The sequence below is a fragment of the Oryzias melastigma genome, linkage group LG4 (assembly GCF_002922805.2).
Source record: "Oryzias melastigma strain HK-1 linkage group LG4, ASM292280v2, whole genome shotgun sequence".
Lineage (NCBI taxonomy): Eukaryota > Metazoa > Chordata > Actinopteri > Beloniformes > Adrianichthyidae > Oryzias > Oryzias melastigma.
Window position 1 is genome coordinate 7,149,829 of NC_050515.1, and position 25,246 is coordinate 7,175,074.

General features: G+C 36.4%; 2 protein-coding genes across 8 annotated transcripts in view; one reads left to right on the plus strand and one right to left on the minus strand.

The window, feature by feature from the left end:
- Positions 1 to 7,510: 7,510 nt before the first annotated feature.
- Positions 7,511 to 12,107, minus strand: s1pr4 (sphingosine-1-phosphate receptor 4). The gene is made up of 2 exons (XM_024279044.2): positions 11,254 to 12,107; positions 7,511 to 9,167 (listed from the first exon to the last, which is right to left on the minus strand). Exon 2 carries the CDS (start codon positions 9,039 to 9,041, stop codon positions 7,809 to 7,811), a length of 1,233 nt encoding a protein of 410 aa, XP_024134812.1. The 5' UTR covers positions 9,042 to 9,167; positions 11,254 to 12,107; the 3' UTR covers positions 7,511 to 7,808.
- Positions 12,108 to 17,585: 5,478 nt separating this feature from the next.
- LOC112150904 (unconventional myosin-IXb) overlaps positions 17,586 to 25,246 on the plus strand; it is a 59,720-nt gene continuing 52,059 nt past the window's right edge. For 3 of the 7 annotated variants that reach the window (XM_024279436.2, XM_024279437.2, XM_024279439.2), the window contains exon 1: positions 17,590 to 18,116. The gene's annotated coding sequence lies outside the window, so the exon portion shown is untranslated. Of the gene's footprint in view, positions 18,117 to 18,246; positions 18,585 to 25,246 lie in introns of those variants that run through there. The other 4 variants (XM_024279435.2, XM_024279438.2, XM_024279440.2 and 1 more) reach the window with 3 other exon arrangements.

The following is a 25,246-nucleotide window of genomic DNA, read 5'->3' on the forward strand; positions in this document are numbered from 1 at the left end:
CAAAAACAAACATTGTGTTTCTGCACTTTAAATGATCCGGGTGAATGCTCAAATCTGATTGGCTCATGGGTGTTAATGCTCACATAAAAAAGAAGTTCCGGTCATGTGCAGGTTTCTTTAAAACATTCGTCATCACTTGGAAAACAAGCAGTAAATCAACTGAACTTTCTTTCTGAAGTGATTTAATTTTGACAGATTTTAATTTAATTCAGCTGATTGTGATAATCGACATAAATATCACTTTTCTTTGACGCTGTGGGTGAGGTCTGCGGTCAAGACGATCTCACGTTACCGTGACAACGGGCCACATCACCAATCAAATAAATCACTTTTTGTGAGAGATTTATCTGAATCGAAAACATAACAAGAATAAAGTCCAAAAAAATCGACTGAATATTTATTTATTTTATAAGTGACTATGTTATACGTGGGTTAATGTCCGGCGAAGTGTGCATTTTCAGAAATTAATGCACAATTTAAGTAACAGCAAGAAACCACAAAACTTGTTTGGTTGAATTGTTCTAATAATTAAGTAAGTAAGTAATTTTTATTTATATACCACCTTTCGAAGAGAAAAGTCACAAAGTGCTTCACAAGTTAAAAGCATAAAAACAAAAACTTCAAAAGGTAAAAACATAAAAGACAAAACTTTGCAGGTTAAAAGCATAAAGGATAAAACCTCACAAGCTAAAAGACATAAAAGACAAGAGCAAGTACCACATAAAACAAGCCCAATTAAAAACAGATTCAGTTAAAATGCTAAAAGGTTTTAAGTTGGCTTTTAAAACAGATCGATGCTACAATTGTTTCATTAATCTTAATTTAGTTGTAGAAAACATCCAGTTGTTTCACGGTCTTCCTAAAGATTTGAATGAAGGTATTCAGACTTTTTTGAGGTTGTTAAAAATTTTTCCAGTGCTTCTTAAACTTACTTTAGTTTAAAAAATCTTGAAATTGTGATTCTGGGATTGTTGTGGCAACCGAGAAGAAAAAAAAATCAATGCAAAAACTTGAACACTACCGAAAAAATCTCCCAAAACTTTAGCCAATCCACAGTTTGTTGTTTAATCCAAAAGAAATAAATTAAAATAAGTCAAAATCCAGCCAGATTAGGTCTGATTTACAGTTGAACTCTAGCCGATACTGCAGAGGGAGTTGCTCCACAGACTAAACATATGATGAGAATTTCCAATGATTCCTTATGTAATAATAATGTGCAGCTGAATGACATGAATCCTTTGAAGACAAATTTACATTCAAAAGACTAAAAAGCTTTTTATTATGTTTTCAGGATAATCTAATACACATTCTGCAAAGACGTCGTTGCATTGACCGTACACATTTTAATCTCTTGGCAGGGTAAATTTACTTGTTGTTCTATATGATATTTTAGGGCATAATTGTTTAATTGTTTAGCTCAACAAAAATATTCAGAGCAGCTAATGGGCCATGTATTTTCAGCTTTCAAAATAAGAGCGGCCAAGTAAAAAAAAAAATCATCTTTGGGCGAATGTATTTTATAACATTATGTGGAAATAGTCAGTTTCATATTTTTGGCGACAGTTTCAATTAATTTGATATTTTTTTGCCACTATTTTCCTGGAAATGAGACAGTTATGAGCAAAAGCAAACAGCAGAGCTAACAGCAGAAAACATTACAACAGTAATAAGTTTGACTTTAGTGTCAGACATGCTTGTCGGACTATTATATATTATATAGTATAAATATTTTCTTCCATCATAAGGAAAAACACCAAAACCACAATTTTCCTTGGAGTGGGACTAAAAAACAAACTCACCCGCCATTCTTTTGAGGTGTTTTGGAGCCTTTTATATTTATTTTTTATGAGGTTCTTCCCTTAATGTCCATTTTTTTGTGTTTTTCTTTCTTATGTGAAGAGGACAGACTTTCCTCACTCATGAGTCTGGCACAGCTCCAGATCTGGTGTCTAATGAAAGAGCAACATCAAATTCCTGCCTTTATTAGCCGAAGGCTCCGAGCTGCTTGTTGTATCATATGTGACATGTTGAGGGATAATCACCGGCCCAGTTTGTTGTTCCTACATCAACATTGGCTCTTCTCTCCTGTAAATGATGACGGTTGCGTGCAGACCCGACTGTATCCTTAGTAATTACCCAGCTTGCTTTGCCTCCAGGTGTTCAGCTACGGAACAGCCAGAGATAGCTGTCTGGAGGTAAAGAAAGACAACTGGAGAGGGCGGGAAGACACGCGGTTTGGAGGTTCGATTCTGCATCAGCTTGGTGGGAAATACAGATTAACCATCACAACTGTCTTTATGATTAAAAGTAAAAGTTAAAAGAGCATAAAGTGATCCCATTTTGATTTATTGAAATCTCCACAAACCAAGTATTATGGATTAGGAATCGGCAGAAACGAACATCTGTACCAGTCGGTCGGCCACGAGACTTTTAGGAGCCTCTGAAGACACAGTTGCTTTATTTCCATCCATCTTCTTGGCCGCTTCTTCCCTTTCGGGGTCGCGGGGGTGCCGGAGCCTATCCCGGCTACTGAAGGGCGAAGGCGGGGTACACCCTGGACAGGTCGCCAGTCTGTCGCAGGGCCTGAATCACACACCCATCCACTCTCAGACACACCTAGGGACAATTTAGAGTCACCAGTTAACCTATGAAGCATGTTTTTGGACGGTGGGAGGAAGCCGGAGTCCCCGGTGAAAACCCACGCATGCACGGGGAGAACATGCAAACTCCACACAGAAAGGTCCCAGCCGGGATTTGAACCGGGGCCTTCTCGCTGTGAGGCAAGAGCGCTAACCACTGCGCCACCGTGCAGCCTGTACAGTTGCTTTATTTGTAGAGTGTTTTAGAAAGCTTCGGTTTTCGTGTTCTCTCATGAAAAAGAAGAAAAACAGTTCAGCAGGATCCAAACTCCCCCCAGCGTCTCTGTCTCTGTTTTGCATAAATGTGCCGTTCCACCACAAATGCACTGTAAAAATATCCTTCTCAAAACAAGTGAATAAATGTTGATGATTTTCTCTTGTTATATAATAAAATCAGCCAATAGAACTAACATTTGTCTTGGAAAGATTTATTTGAATTACTTTTGACCATTGAAGTCGGGCCAGGAATCGATTAAAAATAATTAACTAATTAATCGCAAATTTGGAAGAAAACCAATCGCGATATTGTTATTCTTTTAGTCACTATTTGCTCACCACTTATTATCTGTGAATAAATAATCATATTTTTAATTAGTGCTGTCAATAGATTAAAAAAAAATAATCAGATTAATCACACTGTTGTGTTGTGATTTATCACGATTAATCGCAATGTTCAACCAAGTACATTTTATATGACAAAAAGCAGAGACAGAACATTTTTCCGTCATTTTTATCGTTTGAAATGTTTAAATTCATCAAGTGACCATTGCATAAGGGGAATTATAAATTGTCTTAGGTGTATATTACTCAAAAAAGTCAGATAAAACATAGTTTTCCTTCATAAATCTGTTTTTTAAACAAAATCAGTTTTGCTTGAACAAGTAAAACAAAATATTTTTTTATAAAATAAAAATGAAGATATAAAAAATTCTTTAAATAAAATGCTTTTAAGATCAAATGACTATTATCGACTACTAGCAGGTTATTCAATCTTACTGAAAATTTATTAGTAAAACTGTTTTGCCTTAAATCAAATGTAAAAAGATATAGACACAATTTTTTGGTTGAGACTTTTCAGTGTAAATAAATATTCTGCGTTTTCATGTTGCACTTTTTGGCATAAAACATTCATAAAAATCCAACGGTTCACAAGATAATAATAAGATTCTAGGAAAATATGACAAAAGACTGCATCCAATTTTGGTTCCTCTTAATCTGAAAAATGTCTCCTTTGCAAGTGTGCCAGAACACAAGAGGAATGGAAGGAGTCAGTGGTGAAAATCCCTCCTTCAGTGGAATATGCTGATTGATTCGGAGAAGTGACTCTTCACAGTGATTACTTTTCCTGATTAGTGGACACTTGTTCTGTTTGAAGCATCTGCTCCTGTTTCTCATCAAACAGTCCAGTTCAAACTGTTTTATTTGTTGTTTTAAAACCTTTTCGATGCCTGAAAAAGGGAGCAAAAAATTGCTTAGGATTAATTTGATCAAACATATTTTTATGGAGAACAAAAAAAATAAATTTATATTAAGGTTTGAGTTGATTTATTCTGGAATAATATCCCTGCCTTTTATTCAAAACTATGTTAAAAAGTTGCAGTTCTAAAATAAAAATAAAAATAAAAAAATTAGGCAGCTTTGGAGTTCAGCTAATATTTCAGCTACATGCTAGCTCGCTAGCTGCTTATTTGGGCTTTTTTTAGGCTATTTTGGCATTTAGCTAATCTTTAAGCCATATGCTAGTTCTTTTGGCCAATTTAGCCGTTTTTAAAGTTGTTTTAGGCTATTTTGGCATTTAGCTAATATTTCAGCTACATGCTAGCTGTTTTGGCTAATTTAAGCTGTTTTAAAAAAAAAGTTTTAAGGCTGTTTCGGAGTTAGGCTAATATTTACACGCTAGCTGTTTAGACTAATTTAGGCCTTTTTTTGTTTTTTTCGGGCTATTTTGGCATTTAGCTAATATTTCAGCTACATGCTAGCTGTTTTGGCTAATTTAAGTTTTTTTTAAGGTATGGCTGTTTTGGAGTTTGGCTAATATTTACATGCTAGCTGTTTGGGCTAATTTAGGCTTTTTTAAAAGTTCTTTTGAGGCTATTTTGGTGTTTATCTAATATTTCAGCCACATGCTAGCTGTTTTGGCTAATTTAGACTTTTTAAAAGTTTTTTTAGGCTATTTTGGCATTTGCTAATATTTCAGCCAAATACTAGCCGTTTTGGCTAATTTAAGCTTCTTTTTTTTAATAAAGGTTTTAAGGCTGTTTTGGAGTTAGACTAATATTTACACGCTAGCTGTTTAGGCTAATATAGGCCTTTTTTTCCTTTTTTTTTTTTTTTTTTAGCAGGTGGCCGCTCGGCAGATTTGTAAATTGTTAACTTTGACCAAACAAATTGGCCTTTTGATCACACAAATACACTTCAACTCACTCCTAAACAGTTTTACATTTGGCGTGAAATTGTCGATGTCTATTTTAGACATCCAGAGGCATTTTCTCCAGCCCAGCAGACGGATGTCAGAAATTTTTCAGTGTTATCACTTCAGTTTGCCAGTTTTCAGTTTTCTCCAGGCGTGCGTGTCTCAAATCTGACATTGATTTGCAAACACCCCAAATCTTCACATGTCTGAACCCGCAGAGGAATACCTTAGAATCCAGCATCACCTTTGGGTCTCACTTTAGGATTTAATGTATTCAGACTGGAAAAATCATTTAATCTGGATTGAGTTTGCTTAATTTGGTCTGTTCAGGACTCGATCCAGATCAAATTAAACAGTCTGAAACTTGCATTTGTTTTATCCTGTTTTGATCTAAAGCTTGTAAACAAAACCACGTGACTAAAGATCTCTTCATTCATTGGCCAGGAATTATGAGGGGCGGGGCAAAACAACTAGAGGCAGAAATTATGGAAGTCCTGCACTTTGTAAACACAATATTAAAATCAAGAATTATTTTTTTAGATTTGCATTCACTTTGTTTAGAATAACAAATGTATACACTTTAACAACAAAAAAAGGCTATAAAAAATTGTTTTATTTTACTGTACATTAAAAACAATCATTCCAAATGCACCAGAGTTAGCCAAAAGACTATTTTTCATCTTTTTTCTCTGAACAGGTAGTAAATTTATCTCCCTAAAAACAGGGAAATTAACTAAAAATACAACATAAATTCATACCTACTGATAAGTTAATTATAAATGTTGTTTGGTTTTGATTCATTTTTAGGCTCAGATAAACACATAGACAAAAACAGAAAGAGAATAAAAGCCAATTTGAAAGGATACATTTTGGTATAAATGTCATTTTTAACACACACACAAAATACACATGTATTGTCAAAGTGACTAAGCTTATCACTAAGTTATCACTAAATATGGTCTGTTTTTATGCTTTGGTGTGGGGATGGTTGCAGCTAAAAAGTGTGGATGGAGTTTATGTGAATTTCTTCAGGTAGTACGACCTCCAAAATGAACTGGCTAATGTTAATTGACCCCAATGAGGACAAAGTGAGTGCGAATGAACGGGTGGAAAAGAACAGCATTAGATATAGTCTGGAGTTCTTGAATCCCTCATGTTGAGCTCTTTAGATGTGGAATAAAACTGCCGGTGCATGCAAACCCTGCAGGATGTTCAACAATTTTGTTTGGTGGAAATGCCTTCTGCGGACTCAAATTCAATCAAAGCCAATTGTTCCCCTGTTCAGCTGGCAGCGGAAGCGTGGTACAGTAATCGGTGTAACTCACATGTGCGTACTGTCTCCTAAACCTTATCTCTCTCCTCCGTCAGACAGTCATAATGAATTTATCAATTAGGCCGGGGCTGTGCGTGTGCCCTTGGGGCTGCAGTCCCAGCACTGAACTGAACCTCCATCAGTCATCCTGTCAGAGACGCAGGAAGAGCGGAGCAGCAAAGAAAAGGTCCTTTTAAAGCTCCACCGTGAGGAAAATACGCAGAAATGCTTCCTTCTACTTCACACTCACGTGTTGAATTATACAGAGTTGGTTTTTATGCAAACATGTTACATGCTGTGATGAAAATGCAAACTAAAGACTTTGAAAAGAAAAGATGTTCTTTCATTTTTTTTTTTTTTTTTTTTTTGGTAAGTGAAGCTTTGGGGGCAATTTCAATAAGAAAGATCTACCTTCATACAGATACAGTACAGATTAGTTAATTAGGCGTCATTTTGAACCATTCTCAGCCAATCACATTCATATATTTACTAGGGCTGGGAATTGATTAAAAAAATTAACTAATAAATCGCAAATCTGAGTTTTTCTTCTTTTTGTCCCCTTTTCATTTTTTTCTTTTTCCATCATGTTTGAGTTTACACCTCAAGTTTATATTGTATGTTTTACTATTAATGAATAAAAATGAAAAAGATAAATATTTAGTCGCCATTTTTTTTTTAGTTACCAGGCACGTCATCTGCAAATGATCATAATATGAAATAACACGCAAAATTGTACGTTTATTATTAATCCTTATGACACTTGGCTCAGTTTTTGTCTATATTTGAATTTTCTGTATTTTCAATTTGAAAGATTACCTGCTTGCTTATTTGGCATCGTTTAATCCTATATAACGCTACCTTTATTTAGTCATTTTTCCATGTTGTATTCACACACTAGATATAAAATCATCCAAAAACAGAAAATTCCATCTGGAAAAATGGGATTCATTTTGCTGTAAAAACCCCCTAAATGTTTAGCAAACTGCAAACCGAGTTCAAGCATGCAAGATGTCATTGGTCCAGAAGACTTATTTTATTCACATTTTTCTCTAACGCAAATAAATCTTTACCAGTATTCCTAATATCTCATCTTATTTTGATGTCATTTAGAGCTTCCAGAGGAAAACTGAAGAGAGGAGGGTCTCATGAAAATAAACTTTATTTGTACATTTCCTGGTTCAATACATTATTTAAACATCTTACAACACATAGTTTTATGTACATGCTCAACAAAATTCATAAAAATACATGCTGACTTGGCAAAAGTAAACAGATTTTCAGTGCAACAAATGAAGTGAAAAATACTTTTTAATACTTAATGGTGGATAACTGTCACATCTTGTAATTGATAAAATCCTTTTTTATTCAGTTTTTTAAAATCTAAAATCAGAGGAAATGAGAAATGATGTTCAGGTCCTTCTTGGGAGGAGAAACCCTTTGTGGTTTAGCCACTAGAAACTGACAAGCAGCTGGTTGTGGTGCTCAGCCGGCATTTTCTTGGTGTCTTCCGGGGCTTGCTGGGGGTGGAAGGTGGGGAGGCCACACTCAGATTCCTGACCTTGCTGAAGCTGTTCCTCAGACTGTCCCTCCTGCTCTCCGAGGTGCTGCTGGTCTCCTTGGACGAGAAGGTGTCGGGGCGGCAGAGGCCGGCCCTCAGGCAGCAGCAGCAGAGCAGCTCGGCGATGGCCTTTCTCATGTCGCTGCTGCCCAGGGCGTAGATGACGGGGTTCAGGCCGGAGTTCAGGACGGCCAAAGAGATGCAGAAATCTGCACTGAAGAGGAGGGCGCACTGACGGGAGAGGCAGAAGAAATCCACGATTAACAGGAGGAAGAGCGGCCCCCAGCAGAGCATGAACACTCCCACGATGGTGATGACAGTTTTGAGCAACGCCAAGGAGCGTTTGCGGCTGCGCTGAGGACCCAGCTGGGCACTCTTGTGCACGTGGCAGTAGATGGCGCCATAGAGCACACCAATAGCCAGGAGGATGAGGAAAAAGATGACAAGAGAGAAAAGAACGTAGGTTTTGGAGTAGAGAGGGAGGAGCGTGGAGCATTCGTCCAGGTTACACACGCAGTTCCAGCCCAGCAGCGGCAGGAAGCCAATCACCAGGGCCATCACCCAGCACAGCGCCACCAGGCCATAAATCCGATAGTAGGTGTTCCTGGTTGACTTCTGTGGCAGTGGTTTCATCATGGTGGTGTAGCGCTCCACAGCGATCAGCAGTAGGCTGAAGATGGAGGCCGCCAGGGCCACGAACAGCATGCCCTCCCTGAAGAGCCAGAGCGCCGGGGTGAGGTGGAACGTCTGCCTGCCGGACAAGCAGATGTTGACCAGGTAGGCCGTGCCAGTGAGGAGGTCACTGAGCGTGATGTTGGCAATGCACACGTAGACCCAGCGGCGGCTGTGGCGGATCCGAGAGATGACAGCCAGCAGCACCAGGAAGTTCTCCAGGACGATGAGGAAGCTGAAGGAGAGGAACACCGCCATGGAGACGCTGATGTGGCTCTGGGCGCTTGAGAAGGTCCGGTTCTGCAGGCGGCCGGTGTGGTTGTAATGCCGCAGAATCACATAGCTGAGTCCAGTGGCGGCGGTGGAGTCATTCGGGGCACTGATATTGGGGTAGTTGTACAAATGGGGGCAAGAAGACGGGGAAGTGAGGAAGGAGAGAGAATTCATGGCAACAAGTGAGCGGATGGAGGTCGCTGGTGACTGGACTGAGCGGCACAGAGACGAGTGCAGCACTCCTGTGTTCAAACAGGCTGGTACACTGACCACTGGTGCTCAGAGCTGACACAAACACACCTGTGAAGAGAAATAAATAAAGTAAAGTTAAAGCCAAAGCCTGCCACCTGGTCAGAGTCATGACAATTAAAAACCAATTTCTCAAGTTGGTCGGTTTTCTGTTGGTTTCCTTGGCAACTGAGATTTCTTGTTAACCATCCTAATGTGCTCTAATCAGCTTCTCTGTTGGTTTTATCTTCATAGCAACCATTTTATTTTTTGCTCACCTGGGGGTGACGAACATGTCTATGTAATTTTTAGAAGAATTGCCAAAAGTAAATTTTTGGATTTTCTTGGCAACGGAGGTTTCTTGCTAACCATCCTGAGTTGCTCTAGTAGGCTTTTCTGATGGTTTTATCTCCATAGCAACCATTTAATTTTTTTCCTCACCTGGGGGTGACAAACAGGTCTACATCATTTTTAGAAGAATCGTCAAAAGTAAATTTTCGGATTTCCTCGAAAACTGAGTTTTCTTGTTCACGATTCTGACATTCCTAATGTGCTCAAATCAGCTTTTCTGTTGGTTTTATCTCCATAGCAACCATTTTATTTTTTGGTCCTCTGGGGGTGACAAACAGGTCTATGTAATTTTTGGAAGAATCAGCAAAAGTAAATTTTTGGATTTTCTTGGCAACAGAGGTTTCTCGCTAACCATCCTGAGTTGCTCTAGTAGGCTTTTCTGTTGGTTTTATCTCCATAGCAACCATTTAATTTTTTGCTCACCTGGGGGTGACGAACAGGTCTATGTAATTTTTAGAAGAATCGTCAAAAGTAAATTTTTGGATTTCCTTGAAAACTGAGGTTTCTTGCTAACCATTCTGACATTCCTAGTGTGCTCTAATCAGCTTTTCTGTTGGTTTTATCTCCATAGCAACCATTTTATTTTTTTGGTCCTCTGGGGGTGACAAACAGGTCTACGTCATTTTAAGAAGACTTGGCAAAAGTAAATTTTTGGATTTCCTTGGCAACAGAGGTTTCTTGCTAATCTAGTCATATACATAAGCGGTAAAAAAGTTTGGATCTGTTTTGTAATACTCCAAATTGCTTTTAAAATCTTAGGTACCTAGTCATTGGGAATTCGTACATAGTCAAAGTGTTTCCTTTTTCTTTTTTTTTTTATTCGAGATGGCAGCCTTTTACCAAGGTCAAAAGTCAATAAAACTTCAGTTGTGGTTGTAGACCTAAACTGGCGGCATTTGTGTGTTTGCAAAATGTTTCCTACATTGTGGAAAATTGTGAAAAACTGCAAATTTCAAACCTTGCCAAAAAATGGCAGCAAAGCTGTAGGTCCTATAGCTATCCCATAATAGTTTCAAAGATTTCTTTGGATATATCCAATTTGTGTGTTTTGGTTTTGTTAGCAGACTTCGACTTTTTTTTTTTAATCACTGTCAAAGATTTTAGCCTTACACATTTTTTTGTTCTAGCCCTCTGTGATGTCTCCATTTTTTTATGTCAAAAATTCCCTTTTTAACTGATACTGGGTGTACGCAAATTTTTGTGACTTTTTGAGCATGCGGTGAGACTTTCCCTCAAAGGTGCATTCAGAAAGACGAAATCGTGAAAACAATCTGGTCCATACAGTCCAGGACAGTTTGCTTGAAACATCCTGCTTGACTTTCATTGAGCGAGTGTGTCACTTCAGTCAGTTTAAAAGGCATTTAAAAGCCTGCGCTGTGAGCCACAATCCCCAACTGTCTGTGGTTAACACAGGATGAGCAAGCAGCGAGGGCATTTAAATTAACACGTGGGGAAAATGCAAACTGTTTTTTTGAGCCAGAAAAAAGTAAAAGAAAAAAAACATGTTTCACATGTCCGATTATCAACGTAGATTTCATATTTAATTTGACAAATCACTGATATATAGTAACATTTTTTTTGTATTTATATCTAAAAATATCATTAATCAAAATTAATAAGATAATAATTTTCTTTACGGAAAACAAATCAATTTTTGCTTTTTTTTTTTAAATGACTCAAAATTGTTATTATTTCTAAAAAAATATAAATGTCACTAATCCCAAATTTTAAACAATTATTAAACTTTAAACTAAAATATATTCATATTAGTGAGATGACACGTGGATGAGGAGTGGAGAGTACTTACTCTGGCTGCTGGTGGTGATGCTGAGAGTGTGACAGCAAGCCTGCTGCTGACTACAGGTTTCTGCAGCTCATTTTTGTTAGGGAAGTAGGTATGTAGGCAATGGGTTAGGTTAAATGGACCACACCCAACTCAACCCAACACATGCACAGATGCACCTCCAGCAGAGACACTGACAGTTTGCAAAAATAAGACTCAGAAAACAGAAGATTTTGGACGTAACTGGAAAATGTAAATAAAAAAAGCTCAGAAATGGCTTAAAAACCTATTAGGAAAATACACAAAAATAGATTTTGATGCCAATATAGTATTGCTCAAGCTGGACGGTAGTAACTTGTGTGGGAAATTCTGTTTCAAAACACGTGCACACAGCTTTAAAGGTTTTGTAAAGTGTCGTGGCTCAATATTTTTAAGGATATGTTGCAAGACTTTCACTTACAAGGCAAATAGTACACGGATCCAGCTTTTTCACAACCACCTCGTATTACGTTTTTTTTCTTTTTTTACCTCAGCGTTTCTCAGAAAGTGCACGAGAAAAACAGGAACTCCCAATCAAATTTGAAAGATGCCCCTCCCTGTAGATAGAGGGTTTCGAATGTCTCATCAGGCAGCTGTGGTGGTTGCTTTGGGTGTGCAGGCTCATGCTGTCACCATGCATGGCACACTTCATGGCATTGATCCTTCAGCCACACACAGGTCCTGGCAGTGAGAACTAAACCACTTTGAACTTCTTCAATATCTTAGATTGGATTCAGATCAACCAAGGCCCAGAATTTGGAAAGAATGCAGGAATTGTGGTGAAACATATTTGGCTTTTATTAAAGGATTTTAAAGATTTATGATTGCAAAGTTCAGCCTATGAAGTGTGTAGCCTGTAATTATGCTAAAAACAAAATGGAAACATGTCAAAATATGACTTTTATCTGAATACAAAATAAAATCAAAGCATTTCAGTGCATCTCAAAGCAAATCAGAGAGAGAAATCATAGTAAAAATAGATTTTTTATTAGCAATTTACAGTTATAATAAGTTTAAATTAGGGGTGTCAAAGTCAATCTCACAAGGGGCCAAAATCCAAAACACACCTTAGGTAAGGATAAACATTTATTGAACACTCTAAAACTACATTTTTAAAAACATAACTTTTTAACATAATTTGAACTAGATATATACCACTACTTGCAATATTGCTAAGGTCAATGCTGTAAGCTGAATTTGGCTGCTGAAAATGTTAGTGCTAGTAGCTGAAGATGCTAAAATTGAAAGTTAAAAATGCTGAAGCTGAAAATGTTAAAGCTGATAGCCAGCTAAAATATTAGCTTAATGCAAAAATGTTTGTCAGCTGAAAAAATAGCTAAACTTCAAAACAGCCTAAAAAATGCAAAAAATGTCTAAATTAGCCAAAACAGCTAGCATGTAGCGGAAATATTAGCTAAACTCCAAAACAGCTTAAACAAGAAAAAAACAAATTAGCCAAAACAGCTAGCATGTAGCTAAAACATTAGCTTAAGGTCGAAACAGCTTAACAAAACAAAACAAAAAAGCTTAAATTAGCCAAAACAGTTAGCATGTAGGTGAAATATTAGCTAAACTCCAAAACAGCCTAAAAATTGAAAAAGCTTAAATTACCAAGCAAAAGCTAGCATGTAGCTGAAATATTATTTAAACTCCAAAACAGTCTAAAAAACTGAGAACAGGTTAAATTAGCCAAAACAGCTAGCATGTAGCTAAAACATTAGCTTAAGGCCAAAACAGCCTAAAAAAAGCTTAAATTAGCCAAAACGGTTAGCATGTATTAGCTAAATTCCAAAACAGCCTAAAAAACTGAAAAAAGCTTAAATTAGCCAAAACAGTTAGCATGTATTAGCTAAACTCCAAAAAAGCCTAAAAAACTGAAAAAGCTTAAATTAGCCAAAACAGCTAGCATGTAGCTACAACATTAGCTTAATGCCAAAACAGCCTAAAAACAAAACAAAAAAAGCTTAAATTAGACAAAACAGCTAGCTTGTTGCTGAAATATTGGCTAAACTGATACTAAACTTAAGAAATACACGGAAACTTAGAGCAACAAGAGGTGAAAAAACACCCCTAACTGTTGAAAACGCCCTGCTCTGAAAATATCACTTCAAAAAGTCCTGCAACCGCAAGGTTTGACTTAGTTAACCACAGGCATGGGTGTGTGTTCATGGAAGACGGTGTGACAACTGTCGCTGCAGTGCATCCCCACTGAAGGAAAGGACAGGTGTTTACTTTCATTATTTCCTTTTATTATTTTTTTGTTTTTGAGGGCTGATGTCTGGAAAAGCAAATATGGAGAAACTTCAGTTTTCCAGCACTGACACAACGGAAAAAATTAAAGAAAACCTCAGCTTCTCACCGGTTGTGCATTAAAGTTATTATAAAAAGCAGTAATTTTGGCATAATTCTGTAACTTCCCATTGATTTCTGCAGCAAAATCTCATTTTTGTTTTTTTTGTGGGGGTGTTTTCCCAACCCTTCTTCAGTTCATTGATGTTTGTTGTCATTTGTTTATGCGCGGCTCTTTTAGGTTTGCAGAGTCCGGGGTTGTGGGCTCTGACTGCATCACTTGAGTCTTGCAGTTTGTGCACTCGCACCTTAGCTTTGGGGTGGGGTTGCTTTTGCATGACTCATTCACCTGATGTTTTGTTTACAGACACATTTTCTTAAAAAAGGAAACTCTTGAAAGAGGATTTTGAGCAGAAACATAATTTTCAAAGACTTGTGCCTTCAAAACAGTTGATATCTAAACCTGTTTCTCTTAATGAAGATATTGAACAATGCAAATGTGTTCTTGTTTTAATGTAAGTAAAGATGATAACTTTCTTTTCTTTCTTTCTTTTTTTTTTTTTTTACAAAAAAAAGTACTTTTTCCAAAAATTATAGCTTTTTTCCCCCTTTTTTTGTTGCAATTTTCTTGGTCATTTTGGATGTGAAATTACTTTTTTTTTTGTTAAAATTGTTAATGTTGCAGTATAAATTCATGCATTTAGGTCTGACTTTATTCCTAATTATACACATAATTCCTGCAAAACTAGGATGTCCTTTATTTTTGTAGACTTTTTTAGCATAAAAACATGGAGCTACGGTGTGGAAAGACTCCTAATCTGTCAGTAATTCAAAAAAATATATATATACTTTTTTAAGGTGAAGATTATTCATTTTTTCAGCAGTTTCAATACATGCAAACTCATTTTTAGCAAAGTAATAAGTTACATCACATCACAATATTCAGCTTTACGCTGTTTGTTATGCTTCCAAAATAAAGATATAAGTCTGCTCTGGACGGAAAATCGGATTAAGGAGGTAATTCCATTTTAGTGTCTATATTTGGGAGGGAAGCAAATGATGAGGAGAAAAAAAGGAAAATCATAGCAAAGTTGAGGGAAGAGTCTGACTATTCAAAAAGCAGAAGCTGGCCAAGGGATTTCCCCGCCTTTCATCTACTAATGAAGCTGATTTTATTGGTGACAGAAAATGGAAAACTTGAAAATAAAAGCATTTAGTGCATAAAAGACACTAAAACGTTATTCTAACAAAACTGGTGCAGCACAAAAATGAACACACAATGCAGAAACTCTTCCAAAAATAAAAATAAATCACATGGTTGCCTAATTTACTGATAATGTGAGGTAATTTTTTTTTTATAAACCATTAAAATATTTAGGAAAACTGCTTATTTATGTGTTGATTTTCAGACAGCCACAGTGTATTATGGGGACATAGTGATGCAACAAAATGAAAAGCACTGTAACTTATGTTGTGTAAATGTATTTTTTATTAAAAAAAATATAATAAAAAATCCATATTGTACAACAAAAATGAATAATATCGATTAAATTACAAATTTACATGCCATGCAGGAAGAACCTAAACATTTGATTAAAAAAAATGTCCGTCTCCTTTTTGGTTAAAGGGCGACACTGCGTGGTTGTAAAGTAGTACTGCAACTCTCAAATGGCCAAAAATAAACAGTTGAGCAGAAAACAAGATTGGTAGTGCTGGAAATCCAGAAAAACCTCTTCACATTATTAAAAATAAATAAATAACTAAATAAATAAATAAATAAAATAAAATAAAATAAAAAATTGAAATAAAATAAAATAAAATAAAATAAAATAAAAATGTAAAGCAGGCTTTTCTTGAAACTAAGCACCTTAAGGAGTAACTTAAAGAATATCACAATTATTCCAGAATCTGGTACAAACCTTATATACAGGTAAATTCTGACAATAGCGAACTGAAACTGCATTTTTTGAAAAATGTCAAAGACTGACCATAAATTTAATGTAAATTTTAATTGTTAAAATATTATTTTATTCCATAACTAAAACCTAACAGTGAATTAGTTCCACTATTTTCTTCTAACGTGCCTGTGATGCCCCCCTGCGCTCCCAACCCATTGGGGCAGTAAACTTCTGCACCATACATCACATATATTCTGCTTACATTGTACACACACCTGTAGAAGCTTCCTTTGCAAACATAGAATGCATAAATGTATTAAATGTATTAACACACATTTTAAGCGTTATTTCAATTTTCTTTCCTTATTTTAAAGTTTTTTGTTACTGGTGCTGCTGGAATTATCAACTCAGGCCTGACACAATGAAGCATGAGGGTCAACAGAGGTCTTATATTCAGCAGGGAGCTCATTGGACTAAACCATTGACGGGGGAGAAGAAACTCTTTTTGTGTTGAAAATTTATTTGCTCCAATTTCTAGTTATTCTTCATTAATTTATTTATTTTTGTGGGTCAATTTCCTAAAGGATGGATAAGTAAATGTTGTGTTTGCTGTATTTTGTAGATTTTTTTTGTCTTTTTCGACCCCCCTTTGTGTGTCTAGTTGGTCTGACCAGCCACTATATATGCTCCAGGTGAGTTTATGTCAGTGTGTCTGAAATCTTTTACACCTGTTAAATTTAAAGCGTCTTTTATTTTTATGACTTTTACCTCTCCTAAGGTTCCATTTAATTTTTTTTTTAAATAAATGTGATAATTTTTGATACATTTGTTGCTGTCCTTGCGTTATACTGCACAGTCCTGCTACTAAGAAATGATCAACCTTAATGTTCATGAACTATTGTTTTTATCAGCACTTTACCATTTCAAAATGTCTTTTTTGTACTGCCAGTTATGTGCTTTAATAAGATAAATAAGGAAAAAAACACAAATATATACTTTTAAAGGCAAACATACAATCTGGAAACACTGGAGAAGGACATGTTGATTTTTATTTGTGCACTCATTTAAAAAAATACATTTTGCGCTTCTGAGAGTTTAAGAATGTGTTGGAAAATAAACTCAATAAAATCACAAAAAAGTCAAATCTGTGTGAATAAATCAGAATGATATATTAGAATAAAAAAATGCTAGAAAAAATGTATGTTTGAATTCCAAAGTCCAAGACAGTCTTAACAGCTAAAATCCACCACATAAAATTTCTGTAAAAAGTAACTGGTTCACACCAGATAATAACTGTTTTTCTAAAAATTGAATAAAAAAAATATTCTGGTTACTAATTGATACATACCAATTACTATCTGGTGTGCATCCATTAGTAACAAGAATTATTTTATTTTTTTATTATTTCAATTTTTTGGGGAAAAAAAATACGTCAATTTTTTTCTTCAATTTCTCTTTGAAGGCTCTGCACCTTGGGAAAAATACACTCAAATCAATATTTTTAAAAACATGTCTTCTAAATGTTTCCCGCCGTTTAACTGAGCGGGTAGTTAAAAGGTTAAAGTAGAGATCAGGGGTCTGTGGGGTCATGTCATCCCTTCCAGGACTTCTTTGCACTGCATAAAGTTCTCAAAGATTTTTGCTGAATGTTTTGGGTTGTTGTCCTGCTGCAGAAGAATTTGGGACCAATCGTGGGCCTTCCTGATGATGATGGATAAGAATCTGTCCGTCATTTTAATCACTGAGAACCCAAAAAATCCAGACCAGATCCAGACAATCCAGACTTCTGAGCTGAAAAAAAATATATATAAATGAAATTAGTCCAAACATTTTTCTACTATTACAACTAAACAATTTAAGTTTTTTATGTTTTTGAAGCTTAAATTTTCAATGTACATATTGGCACAAAAACATTTTACACTTAATAAACAACAACAAAATTGTAAATTAAAAAAATGTAAAATAAAAAATACAAAATACTTTTATGTGATATCATGGTCCAGATTTATTTATTGATAATATTAATTTTTAATAATAATAATAATAATAATAATAATAATTTATCATTCATTTATTCCACTGAGGAATAGGACTGCTGTCAGTGTAGTGCACCACTGGCTCCCGCAGAGGGCGCTGTCCGCTAAAAAACGCGTTCCAGCAACAGGGTGCCTTCATTGCACAGAATCTGCCTTTTCCTCAACTTTTTTTTCCGCCGCTCAGACTGCTGCTGTTATTAAGACAAGGGGAAAGGAAGTAGCGACAGGCTAGCACAGGTTAGCCGGTCGGAAAGCGACTTCTGTTTAGAAACGGGTTTTTTTTTAAACGTCTTTATATTAACACATTTTTTTTTCTTTCGAAACGACTTCGTGTGACATTTTCTCAAAGGAAAGGATGCGTTTTCGCTCCCCCGGTCGCTTCGGTGTTTCCTTTTTTCAGCCGCCGGATTCAAGCCTCCCTTCAGTTTTGACAACACTGAGCTTTGTCTGACTCTCTGAGTGAGTGCGCCCGGGACTTCTTCGTTCTTCGAGGCGGTTAGAGAAAGGAGAAACATCTGAAGCGGGCTTGAAAAGAAAAAACAGGAAAAAATATTTACGTTTTTTCCAACGGTCGCAGGGAATACCGAAGACTCCAGCAGGACAATGAGACAAGCCACAGAAAGGGGTATGTCGAGTCAAAAAACGCTTCTATAATTGTTCTAATTTTATTTTCACTATTGTATTTTATATTAATTTAGTATTAATGTTTAGTTTTATTCATGTGTGGGCGGCAATATCAGAGCGCCGAGCTCCGGGTGTGTTTAAAGGAAGTCGCTAAAACTAGCTTGTTGGTTTGATTTTCGTCCGGACCGGAGCTAGCTTTGGACGGAACCAAATGAAGGCTTGTCGGTGTGGTGACGGCACAGTCTGCTGGTCAGTGACACATGGTTGAATGGACTGGGGAAGGTGTGAGCTGTTCCTGCAGGGCATTGGCCGCGGGCCCTGGGTTTTTACTCTCAGTCACCGACAGCAAATGATGACTTTTTCCTGTTGATGTTCAGACCACCAGGACGGTGAATCATGGACACAATGACCCCGTGATCTGTCCTGCGTGAGGCAATATTTGGGTGCAGCTTTTGAGATGACACGGGAAGTAGGTTACCGTTCGGATTTACCATTACATCAAAGTTTTTCATTTTGCCACAAGGGAAAAAAATAGGAAAATGTGACGTTAGTTGATGAGTAATATTAGGTTTATAAAAATTGTTCTGCTTGTAGTGACATAACTTACATGAAGTCTCATTTTTTCTATAATAATTAAGTTATGCAATAAGTGTAGAGAGGTACAAACATATATTATAGCCCGTCTTGACCAAAATGAGTCCAGTTTGTCTGTTTAAGTGTCACTCCATCTTTTGGTTTAGTTTATAAGTGTTACCAGTGGTCTTTTATTTATGATAATTTGAGCTTGTTGGCTCCAAATCAGTTTGTTTTCTTACATTTGTAAAAAATAAAAATAAAAAATGTTTTTTTTTTGTTGTATTCAGTCTGGATGCATTTGGTCCACTTAAAACAGGGGTGTCAAACTCAATCGCACAAGGGGCCAAAATCCAAAACACACATTAGGTTGCGGGCTGAACAGGATAAACATTTATTGAACACTCTAAAACGAAAATTTTAAAACTTTAAAACAGTAACTTTTTAAGATTATTATGAACTAGATATATAGTATTACCTGCGATAATGCTAGTGTGAATGCTGAAAGCTGAATTTGGCAGCTGAAGATGCTGAAATTAATAGTTAAAAACCCTGAAGCTGATTGCTGAAAACCCTGAAGTTGATAGCCAGCTAAAATATTAGCTAAATGCCAAATTAGCTTAGTAAAACCGATAACAAATTAGGTTAGCCGAAACAGCTAGCATGTAGCTGAAAAAAGTTGAACTCCATAATAGCGTAAAAGCTGAAAAAAGCCTAAATTAGCCAAAACAGCTAGCATGTTTCTGAAATATTAGCTAAACTCCAAAACAGCCTTAAAATAAAAAAAAGCATAATTTAGCCAGAACAGCTATCAAGTAGCTGAAATATTAGCAAAACTCCAAATCAGCCTCAAAAATTGAAAAAAAGGCTAAATTAGCCAAAACAGCTAGCATGTAGCTGGAGAATTAGCTAAACACCAAAATAGCCTAAAAGCTGAAAAAAAAAACAAAATTAGCCAAAAAAAAAGGCTAGCATGTATCTGATATATTAGCTTAACTCCAAATTAGCCTAAAAGCTGAAAAAATACTAAATTAGCCAAAAAAGCTAGCATGTAGCTAAAATATTAGCTAAACTCCAAAATAGCTTAAATGCTGTAAAAAGACTCAATTAGCCAAAACAGCTAGCATGTAGCTGAAATATTAACTAAATTCCAAATCAGCCTAAAAAATTGAAAAAGCCTAAATTAGCCAAAACAGATAGCATGTAGCTGAAATATTAACTAAATTCCAAATCAGCCTAAAAAATTGAAAAAAGCCTAAATTAGCCAAAACAGATAGCATGTAGCTGCAATATTAGCTATACGATCCGTTCCTAGAGCAAAATAACTGAACCAAAACAGCCACCGTAGCCACTTATTAGCAGACGAATGCAACAACTCATTAAAATGTGGTTAGATGAATGCAAAAACAACTTATATCATGATCCACATTGCTTCTCACACTATTTTCCTGACAATTTCTATGTCACAAACAGCTTTTAGCGGACCTCGTAGCTGCAGCGTCCTCCGTAGCATGGCTCCACCGTACCAAAGTAACAGTAAAAATGTTGAATCTGGCCTTCATATGCTCAAAATTGATCAGCGAAATAAAAAGTTTGAATAAGTGAACAATCCTGGCAAACTGCAGCACCTCCATCTTTCTCTTTTTGTTTTGACCTGCCCACGGAACTGCTGGCCAATGACTGAAGAGAACTTTAATCACATGGTTTTGTTTTTGATTTTTGGTCCAGAACAGAAATCTCTGGTAGAAACCAGTCTTAATACAGACCAAACGCAAGGTTTAGGACTCGATCCGAAACAAATGAAGTGGATCCTTTCGGAAAACAAATTGTTTTTCCATTGTAAATACATTTTTTATTTTAAGTTTTAAGCCTTTTGGGGGGAAAAAAACCTTAAATGCCATAGAAGACATGTTTCAGTTGTGCTGACGTTGAGGTTTCTTTGTCTGGGTACCACCTTAAATATTTGTTTGGATTAGAAATTCTCTTCTGAGTTGTGGAGGGGACTGTTGGTGTGGAGTAAGCCTGCCCCACTTCCCATCATCCATCTGTTTTTACTCTCTCCTCATAGCTGACAGCCCCTCACAAGCCCAACCTAACATTATTGGTGCAACAAAAATGGCGAGCAATATTAGAGCTATCCAGCTATTTTAACAAAAACATACTCAGAAATGCACATTTAAACTTAAGTTTCTTTGTATATGTCCTCCATGATCAGAGAAATGCCACAAGATCATGTTAAAAACACAATTTTCATTGAAGTGGGTGTTTATATAATCATTACTCATCAGGCAACATGATTTATTATCAATAATGTCTCACTGATGAACACACGTTGAAGCTTGAGCTTTCAGGGTTGGTTGTATGAGAACCAAAGGGGAAAGAGTATGTTTATTAGTCTTTTTTTATTAGTAAAATGTCACCATGGCACAGTAACAATGCAAAACAATGTGTGGGAAGAACAAATGGCAGCTAAGTATAGAAGCAGTTCCCTTAAAGAGCCAAGCTAATGAAAATCATGTTTTTGGTCTTTTTAACATGTTCTTGTGGCCTTTTTATGATGATAGCAGACATATGTAAGCAAAAGTAAACTTAAAATTGTAATTTGAGTAGTTATTTATTCAAGTCATCATGACTTCAAGAAATGCCTTAAGAAAAAGCTTGTAGGTGTGACGTACAAGGTACAGTCGGCGGGCTACAAGCTTCCTGCTCCGCTCCATTCTGATGCATCCACTTACAGACAAATAGATCCATGAACGTCTTTGTTTTGTTTGTCTGAGCTGGACTCTGGTTCAGATCTGTACGGTTGGATTGTGTTGAATATCGGTAGCCTTTTTTTTTTTTTCTTTTTTACACTGGTAATGTTAGGTTGTGATTGTGAAGGGCTGCAAGCTAGCAGGAGAGAATTTAAACAGATGGATGACGGGGAGTGGGGGCGGGCTTACTCCAGGCCAGCAGTCTCGTCCACAATTTAGAGATGAATTTCTTATGAACTAATGCTGCCCTGCAGAAACTATGTCCAAGAAAACTACATTTGGGAATGTTTTTAAACTGGATCAGATTTAAGGCTATAAATCAGATATGATTTAGTGTTTGTTTTATTTAGAAATTCTGAATACTTTTGAGACATTAAAAACTTTCTATGAATGAACAATTATCATAGTCGGAATGTTTTTTTTTTCATTATATCAAAGAACTGTAAAGCAAAACAAGTTCTTAACAAGAAGGTCCGTATATTATTCTGTAAATTGATACAGAATTTTCCTGTTTACCATTTGAATAAACTCCTAGTTTTCCATAGTAGCCTTCAATGGAACACTATGACATTTTATTCTTACAGTTCTGCAGGTGTTTTGAACAGAACAGACCGCATTCTTTCTCCAACACAAAAAGGAGAGTGACGTTGGAGGTGTGTGGGGCTGCCGTGGGCGTGTGGACCTTAAAGTTTCCTCCCAAGCATTACCATATGCAAGAACCATATGCTTTGAGATTACCTTGAGATCCTCCAAAGAAACCCCAAAAATCAAATCACGTGTTTATTTTTTTTTTAAATATATCTTGAAAATGTTAATCACCTTCGAACAGAGATCATCTCACCTCCCTTAATGCTGCATTTATACATCAAACCTTCTTAAAGTGCATCCAAACAGAGCCCACAGAGGCTCTCTGCCATCTCTATTGAAAGAAAAGGACCATATGGCCCCCCGCTAATGGTTTGTACCCTGCAAGCCCCAGCACTGATCTGTGACAGTGGTTTAGTATAAGGAGGGGGATGGGACGGAATACTAGTTAACCTTCAGCTTAGTTTTCAGTCAAATTGCTGACGCTGTTGAGGAAAACGGAACTCGTTTTAAGCTTTTTCTCTCAGATTATTTGACTCTATTAAATCCAGCTGTCGTTATCTATGTGTGACTAAAGTTCCCCAAATAGAAAGCTTTTTTTTTCAGTTCTGTAGGTTTAAAAATCCCCAAAGTTACTTCTTCTATCTATAAAAGTTATATCCTCTTAATTTTCATACATTAGTGTTTCTAATACATTTTGGCCTTCAGTGGATTTGGGTGGTTAACCCGACCACATTAGAGGAAGCTGTATTTCCTTTTGCAGCAAGCTGTGCTTAAAACTAGCTCAATACTTTTATGCTAATAAAAAAAAAAAAAAAAAAAAACTTCCTCAACCGTGTGAGGAGTGACGTGTTTTCTGAAGCTTTTTTTGGACTTACTTGCTTTTAGTGATCTGTTAAGGAATCAAGTTTCCTCTGTATTGTATTTTTAAACGGGTGATTTTAGAAATGCTAATGTCTCTCAGGGGATTTTTTGACAGCAGTGGAAGCTTAATTGAGTTGCTAAGTATTTCAATTTTTAGCTACTAAGAAATGTTTCGCAAAAGTGTTTTAAAACAGGAACAGATGCTAATATATTCTACCATGGCTATTTGATTGTCTGAAGTTAGCAGAATATGAGAGGCTCGCTGAACCTGTTTGTATTGTTGTATAGAGACGAGGTGAGAAAACGCTGGTTCTGTTCCTGTCAGTCGTATTGTTTTCATGGTCTACCGGTTTAGATTTTACAGAACAAGGACAGAGGAACAGCTTGGACTACATTGTGCTGCGGCAGCACAGTGAATTGTAATGAGTCCCTTAGCTGCATATATTGTCTCTATGCCGGTGAATTTTTCTATGTAGGCTACATGTTGAATGATTTAAAGACCTGCAGTCCCTCGGCTTTGAGGTCCAACCTCGCAGATCCACCAGGTCAACTATCTTTAGACAGAGGCATCATGGGAGTTTTCTAGGACCTGCCCATTCTCCTACTTGCAGCAGTGAGATCCAGAAATGTATGTTAAGCTCATTAAGGATGGTGGAGGTATGTATGAATGCTTTTTATTCATACATTATTACTCCTGTGGTCACAACAGATTTCGGATATTTTTTTGATCTCGTGATTTAATTTTGTATTTCAAGTTTCTCTTGAAAGTGAAGGAGACAGAAAGCATTATAAATAGTGTTCCTAGTCACTTGATATTTTTTCAACCGTAAACCTTTACAGGCTGTAGCGTGGGCTCATTTCAAATGGCATAACATGTACAGTCACACATGCAGAGACTTGCAATTCTATTTATGTGCCTTCTTTAGGAAACAGCTATTACTCAATTTACTCACATTGTTGCTGAATAACCAGCTCGGGCAGGTGTTCCTCTGCTTCCTCTTAGTTCAGCTACTGCTATTGGTCTTGGAGGATGGATCAGTTATCTAACACTTCACTTCCTGAACAAACTGAAGTCTGTCTCTCCAGTCGATGTTAACCTCTGGTTTGCATAAGGAAAGACATCACAAAAGCTCTTGAAACTGCTCTTTTAATCACTACAACAAGCTCAGTAGATATGCGTTGATGGAGAGAAGCAGGTCAGAAAGGATAAATGGGACACCAGTATGGATTTGTCAGTGGACACAGATTGTGGTTGTGCTCTACTTGGTTGTACAGTCACAGTAATGCTCCAGGGTTTGTTTTATTCAAGCAAAAGATTGAGCTATTGTAACTTCAAAGTCTATTTTTGGTACAGACCAAATAAAGCCACAAAAGCTGCAAAAACTCAGAAGGCCCTATCAACCAAGATAACAATCGCTTAGTTTTTAGTCACTTAGACGCTAAAAAAAGTCAGTTGTGCTCTACCTCAAACCACTTGGAGTCATAATCAGCAAAGCAGCTGAAAACTACGACTATGAGCTACAAGCCTGTGAAATATACTGATATGAAGATGTATCATTCAACATTATTTGCATTCTGTGCCGGACCACTTAGACCACATGTGTAAAAGTCGAGACCCAGGGGCTGGATCCGGCCCTCCAGATCATTTTATTTTATTGTTATTAATGGCCCGATGTTATCTTGCGCTCATTTCTAACTTGTATAATTTTGACAAAATATATTTTTACAGAGAGTAAAATATGAAAGTTATCTAAGGTTTAACCTTTCCGCTCTCCTTAGGTTTTTTAAATTAAAAGTGGGGTCATCTGGACCCCAAAGAGAGCAAAAGGGTTGATTTATTCTGGAATAATATTCCAGCATTTTTATTATTATATTTATGTTAAAAAAGTTACGATTTTAAAGTTTTTTTTTAGAAAATTGGCATTTTCTAGAATTTCTGGACCATTTTGGCATTTACTAAGATTTTTTGGGCTGCTTTAGAGTTTGGCTAAGATTTCAGCTACATGCTAGCCGTCTTGGGTAATGGAGAATTTTTTTTGTTAAATTTGTTTAGGCTGTTTTTGAGTTAGGCCAATATTTACACGCCAGTTGTTTTGGCTAATTTAAGCTTTTTTTCGTTTTGTTTTTTTAGGCTGTTTTGGCATTAAGCTAATGTTTTAGCTACATGCTAACTGTTTTGGCTCATTTAAGCTTTTTTCTTTGTTTGATTTTTAGGCTATTCTAAAACTTAGCTATCTTTTTCAGCAGAAGCTAGCTGTTTCGGCTAACCTAGGTTTTTTTTTTTAATATATATAGTTTTTTAGGCTAATTCAGCATTTAGCTAATATTTAAGCTGACTATCAGCTTCAGGGTTTTT